Source organism: Morone saxatilis, unplaced genomic scaffold, assembly GCF_004916995.1.
Source record: "Morone saxatilis isolate NCDOM2014 unplaced genomic scaffold, NCSU_SB_2.0 Contig9, whole genome shotgun sequence".
Taxonomy (NCBI): Eukaryota; Metazoa; Chordata; class Actinopteri; family Moronidae; genus Morone; species Morone saxatilis.
The window spans coordinates 13,173,490-13,190,926 of record NW_023340268.1 but is presented as its reverse complement, the minus strand read 5'-3'; the positions used below and the strand labels follow the sequence as shown (position 1 = coordinate 13,190,926).

The 17,437-nt window shown below is 39.6% G+C and overlaps 1 protein-coding gene across 1 annotated transcript in view; it reads left to right on the top strand.

Annotated features, from left to right (window-relative positions):
- The window catches only part of sla1a (Src like adaptor 1a), a 9,179-nt gene extending 291 nt beyond the window's left edge, over positions 1 to 8,888 (top strand). The window contains exons 2-7 of the mRNA XM_035681957.1: positions 4,456 to 4,653; positions 4,873 to 4,959; positions 5,232 to 5,335; positions 6,264 to 6,395; positions 6,864 to 6,993; positions 7,501 to 8,888. Coding sequence (XP_035537850.1) covers positions 4,456 to 4,653; positions 4,873 to 4,959; positions 5,232 to 5,335; positions 6,264 to 6,395; positions 6,864 to 6,993; positions 7,501 to 7,702 — 853 coding nt within the window. The 3' untranslated portion in view covers positions 7,703 to 8,888. The remainder of the gene's footprint in view (positions 1 to 4,455; positions 4,654 to 4,872; positions 4,960 to 5,231; positions 5,336 to 6,263; positions 6,396 to 6,863; positions 6,994 to 7,500) is intronic.
- The last annotated feature ends 8,549 nt before the right edge of the window (positions 8,889 to 17,437 follow it).

Below are 17,437 nucleotides of genomic sequence, written 5' to 3'. Positions count from 1 at the left end.
CATCCACTAATGGCTGCATTATGTAAAATCTGTCCTGAAAAAACCTCAGGCAACCTTACTGATTTTGAGAATTAAAGGGGCTCTCCAAAGATTTTATACACCAACACTTTTTTAAGTCTGAGAAAATAACCGTGTGACAAAGTCATCAGGGTTATCTCGGATTGGGTTTGGAGAAGTAAAAGCCTGGATGTGTGGAGTTTGAAACACTTACACTCTAAGCAATCGCTTTGTTGTTAGAATTACAATAGAAGAGCAACTGGTATAACTGTTTACAGCAAAACCAAACAGACTAAAGTGTTATTAGCTTTAGTGCCTACTGCGGGGACAAAAACAAAGCATTACCTGCTTCACAGTATAAGCCGCACATTATTGTATGCTTTTAATGTGAATCAGCAGCAGTAGGAAATGTTGTGCTTGCATTAGCAGTGAATTAATACAACACAGATATCGCTGTGTGAGAGTGAACAATAAGTGAGACTAAGATAAAATTAAAAACAATAATGTTGGATTACATGCACTGTTTACTCTGAATTCCTTGTGCATGTGAAGACAAATGAGGGCCACCGCCAGAATGGCGGACTCCGTCACAAACAATGCAAACTACAATATAGTGAGATAATTACAAACTTTAAATATATGACATGGTTATTGCTAAAAACAGGCTTAAATATGGGTAAGATTGAGATGAGATGAATGAGATGGAAGAGTGGTATCACAGGGCCACTTCTGCATTATTCATTACTGCAGCTTTTCTTCATGAGAGTTATTTTGCCAAGAGGGTCCAGCCACAGTTCTCTTAAGTAACAACACTTAACTAAGTGCCATCACATGGCCCAGTACTAGATTTTTTAATGGTGGTCGCGGTTCACAGTAATGTAATTCTAATGAGTAATATTTTCCTATACACAGCTGAAAAAAAAGCTATTAGATCAAGTCTCATTATTGTAGCAGACTGGAATGAATGTTTCAGGTCTGGAAAAGGTTTCCAGGTCTAAAAGCTGTTGTTGTTGATCCACTGACTTTGCTTTTGCTTCCCTGCCAGAAAAGACTTAACAGGGGACAGCTTTTCAGCCTTGTACGCTCTCTTCTCACAAACTCTACTATAATGATGCAGTGGTTTGCAAGTACAGGCTCAGATTTCTTAATGCAATTTCATCCAATTATGTTACCATTAAAATCACCAAAATGATTTTGCTGAAGTGTGCTCAGGGGTAATATGCTATGTTATTATAGTCATTTTAAATCTCTAAATAAGCAAATAGAAAAAACACTGTTGCCGAAAGTCATCAGAAGATTATTACCAAGGAATATTTCATAGGAATGCATTAATGGATGTGAGAAGCAGGGAGGGTTGATTACTTGTGCAGATGGTTTGGTGGATAAGATGCTCCAGATACATCAAGTGACCACGTTACATTAATGATTATAGACTAACTGATGAAAGATTTGGAGTCCTTTCTGTAAGTATTTTTGGCTTCAAGTGTTCCAAACCTACAAAGTCTGTGGATAAAACGGTGGCTAAGAAAGCTGCAGATACATACACATGCACATATAGCCGACACACGCCCCGTTCCTGTCAATCCTGTGGTTTCGAGTCCAGTGGGGTCAGCCTTACTTCTGTATTTAGATACTGCTCATTATAGTGAGAGAACACAGCAACCACATAAGGACTAACTAACGGTGTCCGAGCATGTGGAATGTGTATTGTTTTTAGGAAAAGAGGAACTGTGGAAAGCTTCATTATAACAACACTCACCTTTTGCTTCCACTCCCTGCCAGAGAGCCTTAAAGCCATATATGCACGGCTTGATTTAGACTTCTAGAAAAAATAAATTATGATGGGAATTCCTAACAGTCAGTAATTTTGTAATTTTAGACAGAGGGCGTGGAAGTCACTTCTCCTTGAAATGTTCAAACACATCCTGTCTCCTACGCAGCAGCCACTGGCAACTGTGGCCAACGTAAGCCACAGACAGAGACCATCTGTCTTTACGAGAGGCAGCGAAAGAGTGCCCAGAAAATGTGCTTACAAATCATTGACCATCTTCAAAGTTGGAGCTTAACTTCCCCAACATGTGTTATAAACGGACACTGTGACATCAATCATGCAGACCTCTTTAACAATTATCCATGTAAAAAAAAGTCTCTGACAGCTTAATATCAGCTTTACAACCAGCGTAACACCTGCAAACACCTGCTACACTGCCTTTATGAGTATTTTGCAAATAAAGACATTTGTGAGTGTCTTGACATGGATCTATGAAAATTACAATGTTTGAATTAATGGTTTTACCTGTAATGTAATGGTAATGGTGTGCAGCAGCTTAATGCCCACTTATGATTTAATTTCTTCCTTTTTCTTAACTGTTCTAGCCTATAAGATGCTATCCATGTAATTTGCCAAATAAACACCTACCTAATCCAATTTCAGACAAACGTTAATAATAGAGGCAATTTAGATAAATTTGTCTTGATGAATTACCTAACTACTTGGGGGATATGTTACTCATCCCGATGTAACAAAGAGTCCATTGAGCTGGTTGAGCTTCACCTGTGTTATGTCTGCTAGTGACTCATTCAAAGACACACATGGCCCTGGCACTGTCACTGACTGGAGCCTGGACCTAGAGAGAAAAACAGAAAACAAAAAAACTTTGTAGTCAAGCAGGAAAATGTTCCAGAGTGAAGTAATTCTGTATTCCTAAATACTGTATATTTAAAAATCTGTAGAGTCAAATACGACTAAAATCTACTTTGAAACTTAAAAATGAATAAAACCGGCCACAGGAAACGTTGCAGATTCTATTCTCAAAGTTGAAACTGAGCTCTCTACGCTGTCACCACACAAGCTACATGTTAACTTTGTATTTGTTTTCATCTAAAGCTGATGAAGACTTCCTTCCTTCTTTGCAGCAACAGTTAGAGTCCTGGCATGTGCCACCAGCCACCACCCACTAAGCCACAGCAGCTGCTTTTTTTCTACAACTGTTTGGCTCTGCCTACAGTAAAATGCAGTAAAGTTGCAAATCAGACGCAAATTGACGTACAACTCCTGTGTATTTCCTCTAAAGAACATTTATCTCCCAGACTGGACTCTTCTCCTCACACAGAGTTAACAAAAGGAACTGCCAGCTCACTGCTTTCTATCTCCAACTAATATCTCCACAGTGACGCAGATAGGAAAAGGGCTTATATGGCACTATTTATCTACTTTCAAAAATCTCCAGAGGCTTTTAAGATGATTTTACTTTAACAATGAGGCTGATCTCTTGCTCTGTGTATGTTTTTTGTTTTTACTGCGTCACTGTTACGCATTCAGAAAGGAAAGGTGGCAGAGGAAAAAGGCCTATTGGTCTGGAGCAGTCTTATCCAGTTTTTAAAATGGAAAATACAGTTACAAGTTATCTTGAGAATAATAATGAGTGGCACCAAGGAATATTCTTATGTAACCAGTGATCTGAGGCTTCACATTTACTCCTGAAGGTTTGAACTTGATAAATGGTAAATCTGCTGTTATATTTGATATTTTGACTGAGGGTGTATGTTTTGTCCAAATAAAAGTTAAAAATTTTTAGCTTAGCTTTGGACTTAGCTAAAATAAAATACTGTGATTCATATAAAAAACATTTGTGGAGCTGAGATAAGAAATACATGGGGATTTTATAAATATCACCAAAATGAGTGGGAGATAATGAATCGAAGGTCAAGTAGGAGTGAAACAGGGAGTGAAAGAACTCATCTATGGGTAAAAAGGGGAAAGAAAAGTCAGGAAAAAACTTCATGACGAGTGTAACTACAAAGAAATTCTCCACAGAACGTGTGTGAAATCAGCAACAGTTTGTCAGACTGGTATGCACATAGCATACATTTTTATTCCTGAAACAGAGAACTTTGAACATCTAAAGATATACATGTCATACACACCGTGATGAACTGTCTCAGAAAGACAGGTTCCCTCATTTGAAACTGCAGCAGTGTCATTCTTTCATATACCAAATAAACATAATGGCTAAAGATTACACAAACACATGTGTTTCCCCTCTGCAAATCGATAGATCGATCGACTTTCGCTGTGTCAAGCAACCTAGCTGTCTGACTAAAAATAACTTTACAGAATATGTAAAATAGTTCTAATAAATCTATAGTATGTTTAGAACAATTTCTATATTTTACTTTTTCTTTGTCTGATGGTCATTAAGAAAGAGGAATTATATCATAAGCACAGCCACTAATTACGGTTTGAATGAGAGCAGTTAGACACTGTTTATTCAGAAGTGAGATATTTCCACTGAGAATATTTTTGCACTATTCATTCACACAGCACTGAAGCACACTGACACTTTGGTTGCCAGAAATATTTGTATGTTACAATATGCACAGGGATGTTAACAGTCTGCTGGTAACAGACATGTCATGATAAGCTGCACTTAAAAAATAACTAAATTAATTTCCGAGGTTTGGTCTTAGACATCTTTGGACTTTTCCAAATCAGGATGTCTGTGTATCAGCATATGGCTGTGTTTGTGAATGCTGTAAATATTTGTTCTTGGCAGGTTTGGAAGACGACATGGTGGTGGTGCTCCAGGACTACCCGTCTGCTGAAATCAGCGAGCCCATCTACAGGATGGGGGAGAAGCTCAGACTCATTGCTCAGTACGATCATGTTTTTGCACTCTTGATTAAAAACAGTCCAGTTTTCCAATCCGTACACACATTTGGTAGACAGAAGATCTTAAATAACTTTGAGGAAATAAAATCTAACAAAAAAAGAAAGGGCAGCATGTAACTTGACACTTGAAGCTTGCAGCATAGAGAAGTGCTCACACAAAAAGGTCAGTGGTTGATTCCTCTTTGCTTGTTTGTGTTGGTCAGGGAGGCTTACTGGTGGAGAGTCCGCTGTGTCCAAACAGGAAAGGAGAACTACATACCAAACAGCCATGTGGCAAAAGTGTACCATGGGTAAGCAAAATTATACTGATACGATCCTCTAGTATTGGCCTACTTTGAACTTAAATTGACAACAGCGAAAAAATATCACATGCATCTTTTCCCACTACTTTATCTAAGTTGTCTCTTTGTTGTAAGGGAGGTAACGGGAGGCGTTGGTAACACAAGACACTAATTATGTGTTAGATGTTCCAGCTGTATATGTTAATTTCAAGGTTTTATATCTTTAATATGAATGAGACTTTACCGCTAATGTTTATATATGATCTGTTTTGGTGTGTCAGTTGGCTGTTTGAAGGGGTGGAGAGGCAGAAGGCTGAGGAGCTGCTATGTCTACCTGGGAACAGAGTGGGCTCCTTCCTGGTGCGGGAGAGCGCCAGAGAGAGGGGTGAGTACTTTTGCTTACAGGGTAGTGTAAAATCAGATCTGTTTGGTTCAAGTTTGGTTCAACTGTGGATTCCTGTAAAGATTACAGTTTAGGAAATTAAATTCTTGTCAACAAGTAAGCTTGTACTGAGATTAGATCACGGTGATGTTAAAATGAGAGCAGGGTACAAGAAAGACTGTACAACTGGACGAGATCTAGTCAGATCCAAAGCATGAAGAGGGATCTGTCTGAAAAGATAAAATGCCTAAAAGTAGTTTAAAGACCCAACAACAACAAAACAAGCTAAAACAATATTTAGAAAAATAAATATATTGCTGATTTCCTGGGGTCACCGCTCCAAGCCAGAGAATAATCTGACACATGCTACTCGGAAAACCTTGTTAAACTTCAGAGGAGCTGCTGATGTTGTTATTTTTCCCTTTGTACTGAGCCAGGCTAGCTGTTTCCCCCTGTTTCCAGTCCTTATGCTAAACTAAGCTAAGCTCAGAAGCTCTCCTAGCTTTACATTTAACGGACAGATACGATCCTCACATCTAACTGTCAGTAATAAGGTGAATAAGCATATTGTCCAAAAGTATTTCTTTAAGGAAATGTATGGGGAAATTACTTGTAAGTGGATTCTCCCCTGACAGATTATGTGTGGCCATATTTTAATCTGGAACTACACTCATGATACAAAAATGCACATTGACTAAACATGTGAGGAGGAGGTGGAAGTTACAGTACAGAACTGACATTCCCCTTACTTCTGCTTTCACATTGTCACAACAAATTCAGTATGAGTGGATCAGTAGTTATAGGTTTCAATTGCTCTTGTGTTCTGAAAAAGTACAATGACCTCATACCATTATGAGCTTGTTTTCTAGAGAATCTTGGTGTTGTGATTGAAAGCTTATTGTTAAGTGTATGGTGTGTGTCGTACCCTCAGGTTTGTATTCGCTGTCGGTGAAGCACAGGATCGTAAAGCACTATCGCATCTTCAGACTGGAAAACAGCTGGTACTACATCTCCCCTCGCCTCACTTTCCAGTGCCTCGAGGATATGATCAACCACTACTCTGGTGAGTAGATGCAAAAACAGATACATAACTAAACAGAAACACATAGATCTAAAAACAAACTAAACGGAAACTAACATCACGACATGTAGGGCCATACAGACGCACACAGAGGCAATCACACACAGTTAAGCACTGAAAATAATTTATCATGTTCTTATTATAGAACCATTTCTTATCAGTGGTTGACTCTATATATTTCCTGCTTTGACAGAACATTTCTGAAACAAAACAGGAAACGAGATACAATATGCATTCTTGATAATGACCACTGGTGTGTACACAGTGAGGAAAAGTGTTATTTGCTATAATAGTAAAGTTACTTTGCCACCTTTAGAAGTCTGCCACATGTGTTTGCCTGAGCAATAGAGTGGGAAAGTGGTTAATGTAAATTATGCAACATTGCCTTGTTCTGTGTTTATTTGTAACCTTGTGAGCAGTATTTTACTTCCCCTATTCTTGCCTTTTCAGACTTTGCAGATGGCCTATGCTGTGCTTTAACCTCCCCCTGTCTGTCGGGCACGACCCCGCCACCAGATGCAACCCCAGAAGCTCCTCCTGTAGTCATGAGACGCAACTTTGACTGGAAGAAACTAGACAGGTAAAATAGAGGCTTGATTATCATTCACCAGCTTTGTCAGCATGAGAGTGCATAAGGATTCTGGCACATGGTAACTGATCCCTGGTCTTGTACTGTACTGTAAGTCCAAGTAGCAAAGATCAATTGTAAGAATAAAGTTTTTTCAGCAATTAATCTGTTGATTAGATTTTCAATTATTTATAATTATTATTTATAATTGTTTTGTGTATAAAATGCTGGAATATAGTAGCCCATCATGAATTATTCAAATTTCACTTTTTATCTTACCTTCAGTACAAAAATCCATAGATGTTAAATTTATTATAATAAATGATAATGAAATCTTCCAACTAGAACAAGAAACATTTTGCTCTTGAAAAGACAATTAAGCACTAATCAAAATATTTTTAATTAATTTGAAAAAAAAATTAAAAGTGAAGAAGAAATTAGATACTGCAATAAGAAATTGCAATTGCAATACTAAAATGCTCTGTTCTCCTTTATTTTTTTCATCTCCTCCCTGAACAGGAGACAGCTGGTCAGCACAGAGAGCTGCAATGACAACATGGTGAGCTACGGCGTGAGGAACAGCATCGCAGCCTACCTGTCCTTTTCTGGGAATCAAAACCCTGCGCAGATGAGAGCGGAGAGCAGGAAGAAAAAGAGTAAATCTGTTTATACGGTCCCAGAAAACCATCTTGCACCTCTTGACTATGCTGATGACTTCTAGAGAGAGCAGTGGGGTCCAAAAGACTGGAATACCTTCAAGTGGAGGGCAGTAGAGGGCATCCTTCTCTAAAATCCGCCACATCTCTAATGTCGGCAGTGGGCTGCACTGAGCTGACATTTGTGCTAAGCATCTCAAACATCGAAGTGTGTTATAGTTTCTAATGTGAGCACTTTGAAGTACTTTAACAATAATGCAAATTGCATGAACACTTACAAGTTGGATCAGCTGATAAGGACTATATGGACTTCAACTGGATGATAGTGCAATCGAACTGTGATGTTTGTTCTGCACGGAAAAACAAACAGCCTGGCATTATGATGGTAAAGAAGAGACTTGAATGCTGTGGGTAATGTTGGATAATATTAATGTATATAAAGGCATTCATGGCTTTCAAACTATTTCTCTATGATCTAAATAAATGTTATAAAATATATTTTGAGACCAACTTTGCATTTATTTTTTTTTATGGCCACTTTTATTTTCACCATATTAAGTTGATTAATGTTCGCAGAGAATAGGTTATATACAAATCCAGCACATACAGAGCAACATTAGCCATCATTTGAAGTTGCGCTCTGTTTGTGGTCTCCACCAACTCGTTAGGGAAATATCTGGCTCTTTAGCTGCTAAATGCTAGTGCTTGAAGGTAGTGTACAGGGGGATTTTAGAGCATTTTTTAAAATAAAAAACAGCCTCCCACTGTGGCTGGACCTCATGCAAAGTCGTGGGAGTGAACAAAAATAGTTGGGGACCAGAAAACCAGAACAATGAATTAAAAGAAGCTAAAATGGGAACGGGACCTTATGTTAGGTCTCCGTGGGTTTCTCACTATGAATGATCCCTTTCACATTACAGGTAGTCATTTGATCCATTACTTATACAGAAATATTTATCAGAGCAGCTTAAAAGTCTTAAAAGTCCAGAGGAAGTAAATATCATCAATCATGAGAAAATGATAAACTTCACTGATGGGTTCACAAAGAGGAACAACCACTTGCAGAAACAAGCCACTATTACAATTCCGTGCACCGTGTTTAATGCAGTTATACATATCTACTACATCTACATACAGTACTGAAGAAGCCATTAGCATTTGTGCATGACGGTTGTAATTTCCATTAACACGCTTTGGCAAATAAAGTACAGATCTCTAAATCTGATGCAATGATGTACTCTCTGTCTGTGTGATTTGTCATCTTGCACTGTGGTATGTCATGTTATGTTAGGCATTTGGGAAACTTTTGTGTTTTTAGGGCTTAAAGTCCAGAGTTAAAAGCTACAGTGACTAAAACGGGCACAAGGTCTGAGAGTTCCTTAATTCAAATTTCCTTGCAAACATCCGGCCAAACTGTTGATATTTGTTGAACTTCCTCTGCTGAGCTGTGGCTATTCTTGCCAGTGTGACGGTTGCACTAATTTCACATGTTTATTATATGACAGGCTGATGGAAAAACTGCTATTCAATAAGATGATGACTAACAGGGTATCTTTAATAAAGGCATGCAGTAAACATTTATCACCACTACAGAATTATTTGTGCCAGAAAAACCTAAAACCAACCCCGCCCCAACTAACATTTTTGATATTTGCGCTTTAGCAACTTCCTCTTCTGTATTTAGGAGTTTGACCTACACAATCTTAACCACTAACCCCAAAGAGCAGACTGTATGTGACAACATAAACTTGGGTCTATATAAAGAGAGCAGCATGTGTCGTTATCTATAGCTTTCTGCTCGTTGCTGGTGCATCTGAGTCAGAAAGTAAAGTACGATATAAAAGTCCAAGAACCTGAGCAGAAGCAGAATGGAGTCAATTAGTCAGTGAGGAGGAATGTCCAAGTTAACTACATGTTAGGCCGTATTGTTGAAATGGAGGGGGTCTCTTTAAAACAGCGGTTTCCAACATGGGGGTCGGGACCCACAGAAGCGGTTGCAAGATGAACCTAAGGGCAAAAAAACAATGTTAATTTTTAAAACGTTTCTATAGTCTTGGCTTTTTTGTGAAATACTGGACAGCTTCAACTCTTCGGGCCTCTTAAATTATTCAAATGAAACAGTCTAAAACTGGAAAATCACTCTGCTCACGCCTCAGAGACAAACACCCTGTAGCACAGGCTGTAAAGTAAAAGCTTGCTTTGTATTAACTGGTTTAAACAATGTGACATTTTCACCACCACCAGTTATTATCAGTGGATGTGAAACCTTATGGCTGCTGTGTTGTACAGAAAATGTGCAGAACACATATGACGTCTAAGAGCAGTTTTAGGAAGTTGATGTACATCTCCAAAGGCAGCAACTCTGCCAATCTAATTTATTAGTTTTCATTAAATTCATGAGCCAACTGTGTGTGACCAGTTAAGACGAGGTCAGCGCTTTCTTCTCAGTTAAAAAGCAGGATCAAATACTTGTGTTTCCTGGTTTTAGAGTCTTGTAAAATACCTGCAAGTAACCAGTTGGGAAAGAAGTCAAGCAATGTGTGTGTGTGTGTGTGTGTATGTGTGTGTGTGAGTGTGAGTGTCTTGGAACAATCAGTGATGCAGACACACACACATCTGGTAGCCTACTGCTGCACCATGCAGAGACTGCTGTCCAGTCAGCATTACTCACTAATAGTCTGCCTCTCTAGACCATGTGGAACCAGTCTAGAAAAGTCTGGGGACAAAACCAGTGGAAGATTGTGCTCTAAGAGAATTTGCTCTTGGTTAATGACAATTTTCTGTAATTCTTCAGTTTTAGTCAGATGTGCATTACAACTGGGGCTTGCTTCATCCAAACTCTGATTCAGAATGTAATGCAAATTTATGGAAACCATGTTTCATCAAAGGCCACTTGTATATTCTAAATAAACTTAACTCGCCCTCTGACCGATCGGTTCATCCATTCACATCAGTGAACATTCGACAAAAAACAACTCTTCCCCGAAGTCATGCGAGCATTTACTGTAATACCAATGCAGATAAGAAAGACAATACTCCACCACCCTGCCAATCATCACAAATCTCTGTGTGTACATGGTGAAAACAAAGGCCCTCAACGGGATGAAGAGCGGAAGAATTATAGCTCAAACTTAAAAAAAAAAAACACACCTGCACAGCTTATGAAAACCACCGGGTTTAATATGACTTTATGATGAGAGACAAAGGGGATTCTAAGTTGAGTCCCATGTTCTCCATCTGAATTTCTGTTTGATGTTACAGTGGATGTAAGCACCAAGGAAAACACTCAAACAATGCACTCTGGCCTTAGATCCCCCCCCGAACGAAAACAAGAAAAGGAAGGAGAGTTGAGGCCTGTCCTTGTCTCTGTCTCTAGGAATGGGATCAAGTCATGGAGAAAGAAAAAGGGGGATAAGTGAAGGAAATTAAGGGATGGAGAGAGATTCCTTTTTCTCCAGCCTGTTTTCTGTTAATCAGGTTCTTCTAATCTCGCCACATCCTCCCTTCTACCCCGGGGCCCAGCTGTCCAAACCTCTGACTTCACCATTTCTGCGCTGGATGTTCACTGGTGAGCCACAAAAAACCCAGATAAATGTTTGCTTTGCTCAATCAAAAACGCACTCCCTTGTTAATTAAAACTGCTGTTTTCCCTCTCCATACTGCTGCGTTCATCCTATGAAACTGACGGATTCTTGAAGTGGAGAAAGTCTTGGAGATCATACTGAAGTGCAGCTTTCTGTAGGGGATTTCGGACATAAAAACAATGAATTGAAAAATATGAGTTTACATTTGTTTTTCTCTTTGTGGAATATTATATATAGGTTGGGTGTTCATTTCCTGGCAAAAAACCCTTACACCAAGGGCTGTTGTTATTTTCAGCTTAATTTGGTGTAAAATGTCATGTTTCACTCTAATTTTAACTCTGACCACTTCCTCCAGGTGTAGAATAGAAATTAGTCTAGATTTGTATCTTGCTCTAGCACCAAGATGGACGCAGGCTGCAGATTGAAAGATAATAATGACAGTTTACTGAGAAACAGAGAGACTCTGCAGTGCAAAAAGTACAGCAACGACAATAAATTAACTAAAGCAAAGTGAGACTGCTTTTGACAATTTTCACCAAACCTGTGAAATAACATCCTCCAAAGAGCACTGTCAACAGCACCGTGTTCGCTACAGAAACAGCACATGAGAACATGTCCTTTAGTGTTGAACCAAGGGCCTTGGCCAACACACACAACTTTATCCAAGGCTATCCAGAGCACTACGGGAAAACAAACAAAAACCGAACTCTGCAAAAAAAAAAAGCTCTAAAAGTCCACATATTTGCCAGGGAATGGAGTGTTCTTATGTGACCTGCCAGGAATCTGTGCTCTCATTCCTTAAGCCATTTCTCATATATAATACTGCAGGATGAGGCAATGACGTTCATTGAGCTCATAAAGTCCTCTTTTCATGTTCAGTATTCTGAAATAAAAGTTCAAAGGAAAAACAGGCACAGAAAACATAGTGACAGTCCCTACGAAGCTGTGTATACGCAGCATGAATAGCGCTGTGCTTTGCGTGCTTTCGATAAGATGTTACTCTGGAGTGTACAATGGCCATTGTAATTTCTGCATAAGGAAACTTTTACTTTGCTCGTAACAGCTGCTTTATAAGCTGGAGTGATCTTGTTAATAGTTAGGCGTGCCCGGCATTTTCCATTGAGAGCAAACTAACACCACAATAAAGTCGAACAATACTGAACATTTCAACACCTTAATGAAATGCTGAAAAGCCTGCTTGAATGAGCAAAACCTGGCAGGATATTTTCAAACAAAGCAGCCAGTTGGGTCTCGAGAGCGACAGTCAAGGAGAGGCATAAATGAGTTTTTCTGGGAAGCAGTTGAAGGATAGACCTGGCTCCACTGTCATTCAACCGCCAGCTGAGTTAGAGCTCAGAGCATCCTGCCTGCTGCTGCGCTACAAGCAAACAGGAGAGGTGGAGAGTTCTTCTTGGAGAAAGGTTCCCTTTCCATGAGGAGGTTTTGAAGCAGTTTGCCACGTGGCTTCCTACAAATAATTAAGACAAGCAGTGGTGCAGGCTCTTTCTAATTAGAAATGCAATTGTTGGTAAACCTAAATAAGCCCAGTTGGTGACTTAATATATATGCATATATCCCTTTCGGGGTCTCATAAAAAAGTCTTGTTAAATTTTTTACTGCTTTTGCAAGAGCAAAAGCATGTGGCAAGAATCTAAAGCTGAAACCTCTTAATACCTGTAAATTATTCCTTGTGTGTGTGTGTGGATTTGGCGTCTTACCTGGCAGTGTGCATGTTCTTTCCATTGCCCTCAGCTCCCTATTGAACCCCATTTGTCTCTGGAGAATGACAAGTAGGATGACAGCTGTGAACAAATTAGCGTCAGGAATGAGTCTGAAGCACTATGTAGTCAGTGAAATGAAAGAAAAAAGGAGGACGATGAAGATGGATGGACACGAGGTCAAACTGTGAGCAAAAGATTAATGTGTCACATATGAGACAGAAAGTACCATGTGATTGATGTAACCAGGTCTGTTAGACAGTTATTGGAACGTTCATTTTTAAACTAACTGAATATTAAAATGACTGAAGAACACTTGCACAAACACTGTCCTATAAAAAAAACTGCCTTTCACCAAATAAGATGTGTCCCAAACTGACAGTCAGCAGTCGAAACAAACCTGTTCAGACCACTTCCTCTTGTTTTCACGCTTCAGAGGTCGAAGTGAACTGACATCATTGTCGGGTGAAAACTTTGCATCTGTCAAATAATAACTTTTACGGGAACCAACAGAGACTTATTTGGCCAGCATGCATTTTTGTTTTTATAATGTCTCGCACAACAGTGATATATGAGCATTTGGGCTGTGGGGGGAGCTAGCCAGGGACACCTAACCCCCTTTCTCTCACACAGACACTCATACTTCAAATACTGACGGGCTTTTTATCCTTTTTTCAGAAGCAGATGTCTGCATCGCTGGCTCGGGTCACGCTCTTTGTCAATCACTGTATTGTTCATGCAAACCACATTTAAAGAATAATTTGACATTTTGGCTGTAGGCTTTTATCTATTTGACAGGTATCAAAGTGGCATCCGTCTTCTCTCCTTAACTCTCCATCAGACAGAGAGAGAGAGAGAGCACAGTCCCCAAAATGACTATATGTCACAGTGGCATCACCACTTGTTTTGGCATTAAGCCTAAATCATGAATTTATTACTGTAAACCCACGAGCAGAACAAAAGGAGCAAAACGTTTTAAGAGAAAAAAACATAAAAGACATCTGTCTTGTTTCCATAGCAACAATAAATCCACTAGTAATATAAGCAAGGCAGAGTAAAATGTAAAATGTGATCACATTTCAGTCTGATCTTTTTAGTTGTCATTTAATTAGTTTCATCCTGTTGGATTTATTGCTACCAGTGTGAAGGGAGGGTGCGCCTCTTGATGCAGACAGCTCTGTGAGGAAATATGTTTCAACTGAAGGAAACCCAAGTCAACTTTTCGGCACACACATTTTTCATTGCCTTGGGCCTCGCTGCTTTTGGAGAGAGGCCAGAAATAACAGAGGAGCTCAGACATGATTGATTGTGCCTTTGGTTGCTGATTACCACAGAGAAAGCTAATAATAACTGGACGTGAGACCAGCTTATCAGAGTGATACCACGCGTCCACAGACATGACATTTTATAGATAGATAGATAGATTGATAGATAGATGATAGACTATAGATAGACTAGAACTGTAGATAGAAGACTTACGCCGTGAGATTAGATAGATACGAATAACTTGGGTAAATAGATAACTAAACAGCTTTTATAAAACTAATGTGCAATTTAAAAATTAGCTGTCGACCAATGAAAGTCACAGCATTTAGCATAAAGCAGATTCAAAGCAACGGTCAGGAGCTCCGGGTTAACAACTTTATGTATTCCCATTTAAGATTTTTCAAGGAAGATCAGCTTTGTGAACAGTGGCTGTGATACAGCAGTTGTTGGCGAGTCCACCGGGGCATTCATTACACTTCAATCTAAGTCTTGACACAAAAGCACATTTGACATTCCTTTAAAAAAACACAAGCATTACCCTGAAATGACTCTTTTATTGAGATAAACTATACATACCAGTGAATCAAGAAGGCTTTAAATGTGCACTCTGGCAGCATATGACTCAATCTGTTAAATGGCAAAAGCAGGTGTGCATGCCTCGATGCTGTCCAGGAAAAAGACGGGCAGTATTTCTAACTGCAGCATTCCTCTCCTATTTTCTTAGACATTTATTAAACAATGAGATACTGAGGGTGAGCCTGGATTGCATGCAATTCACCTCCTAAACAATGAAGGGCTGAAAGCGTTGCTGATAGCTTTATGCCACGTAGGAAAAAGAAATCCCTTTTTTGGCAATCATTCTCTTCATCTGCATCACAACTAACACAAATATGTCATCTGTCTCTCCTACTAGAAACACAAGTGTGAACCACGAACCAGGAAACGCTTAATTCTCTCGTCTGCAGCTTTACTTAGATGAGCACAGTCCTACTAAGAAGAAGAAGCCACTGGTTTCCTATAAGCCACGCAGGCATCAACACCCTTGGTTTGAGCTTCTCTCTCCCCTTATCAGGCTCTCCTCTGGCACGGAGGACCAGCTAGAGAAAGACGCTGGACAACTTCCATTTGGAGGGAGAGACGACTGGAGCCACACAGACAAAAAGCAGGCCAGAGAAGAAGGGCTGCTCGCTGTAGCAGTAGCTGACGTGGAGCTGCGTGTGCATCATGCTCTCTGCAGCTGGAGACACTCGAGATGCCTGTCTGACAGCCAGCTAGTGAACCTCAACTCCGGCTCCTGAAGAGTGGGGGACGAAGCAATGTTTTATTCCAACAATAAGTAGTAAAGGGTTGGGAATGTACACAGACTGACAGATATATATAGGCAGTGAACAGACTGATAAACACAGATGCACGCACACTGTTGCAAACACCAACATCCAGGGAGGTCACCTGCGAGTTAGCAGGACATTTGGGCCCTTTTCCCTCTGACACAACAATCTGAACTAAGAAACTGTCAAAAGTGTGTGGTGAACTTGGATCTCCTGCATGTGACCTGATCCACGTGACATGACAAACCCTGACTTTTGGTTTCCAGCATCTCCTTGTTGCTCTAATAGCAGCAGCTGTAATGTTTGCTGTAGGAAATTTTGGGAAATAGATCATAGGTAAACTATTAAGGATGGTCTTGTTTATTGGAAATGCCTGCTGCAAGATTGCATATCTATGGGATACTCCCTTTGTGTCCACTGTTTCCACAATGGTTTTGTGTTTCATCTCTGAATTAATTGCAGACCACAGCCTACCACAGACGGAGGAGTAATGGAAAACTCATTACGATGGGTCTTAACAGCAAAACTTTCCAAGACTTGGTAGTGGTGACTCTTAGATACATGGAAAACTCATTGTGCCCCCAGACCTTCAGCGGAGTCTCTCTCACTCATGCGCTCTCTTTCTCTCAACTATGTGACCAAGATGAAGTCATCATTACTTAATCTGCCTCGTGCCGATACCAACCCCCAAAAATGTTTCCCTCAGCTTTCCCTAGCACATCCAGCCAGATATGTTCGGTATGTGATTGGTCTGGGTCAGAGAGGGGATACTTGCCAGATCCATGGGAGCGGGATCAGTCCTCTATTCCGGCATCCATTCTCTGTCAGACCTATTCATTACATAATCCACTGAGATGTAGGCTCATCATACTTATATGTCTATCTGCCGTCTGTGAAAATCACTAGAACCAAGTGGGAGAAAAAAAAAAAGGCATATAACAACTGCAGTATAACTGATTTACACATAACCAATGAATCTAATTAGCTGGAGATATGTCCTTATTTTAAAAGTATAGAGATAAATCTGTATCATGCATTTGAACAAACTTTAATGTAATTTGAGGAGTAGATCACATTGACTATAGGCATACTGCAGTTGTTAACAGTAGTCTGACATCTAGTGGACAATGGTAAAAACTGCTCTCACAATGTGTGGCATGTGGCAACACTACAGATTAGGACAGCATGATGCATGACTGCTAGAGGGAATAAAAGATGCAAAAAAATTAAAAATGCTTTGTGCCCTCATTGACCCCTGGTTGTCATTCACTCGAACACATTTACACCTCAACATGGGGAGCCGGACAAGTACTGTGAGAGAAGCTAAATTATGTGAGTTGATATTGTGTGTTTACTGTTGAAAAATCTGAAATTCACCAAATCCAGTGACACACAATAAATGTGGCCTTTAGGGCCCTGAGGGTCTGGAGTCTTGGGGCAGCTGCAGCGCTAATGCAGAACATGAGATGTCTGGGATAAATCATATATAATATAATATGCTAAGACTCAACTAACAATATCACAGGGAAACTTCACTAGTTTTTAAAATAGAAAGAAATGTTTGGGAAATGATTACAATGCTGACATTCTCAGTCAGTTAAAGTCAGACTTTGAGAATAATTGAATAATTGTCCAGACAAAGAGAAGTACTCTGTTATTATTTTAGCAGATGAGGCTCACAATGTGTTTAAATACAACTGAACGGCCTAGCAGATCCTCACAGTACATAAACTTCTGATTGGCAGATGTCCAGGCTTCAAAAATGATCTTTTTTTTTTCTACAAGACTAAGGTTCATGGATGTATATTGTACTTTTGATTGTTGAATTCACATATTCAGCCCCCAGAAGAAGGGAAAACTATACCCGGAACCTTTTTCTCTTAAAACTTCTGGATTCGTTTGAA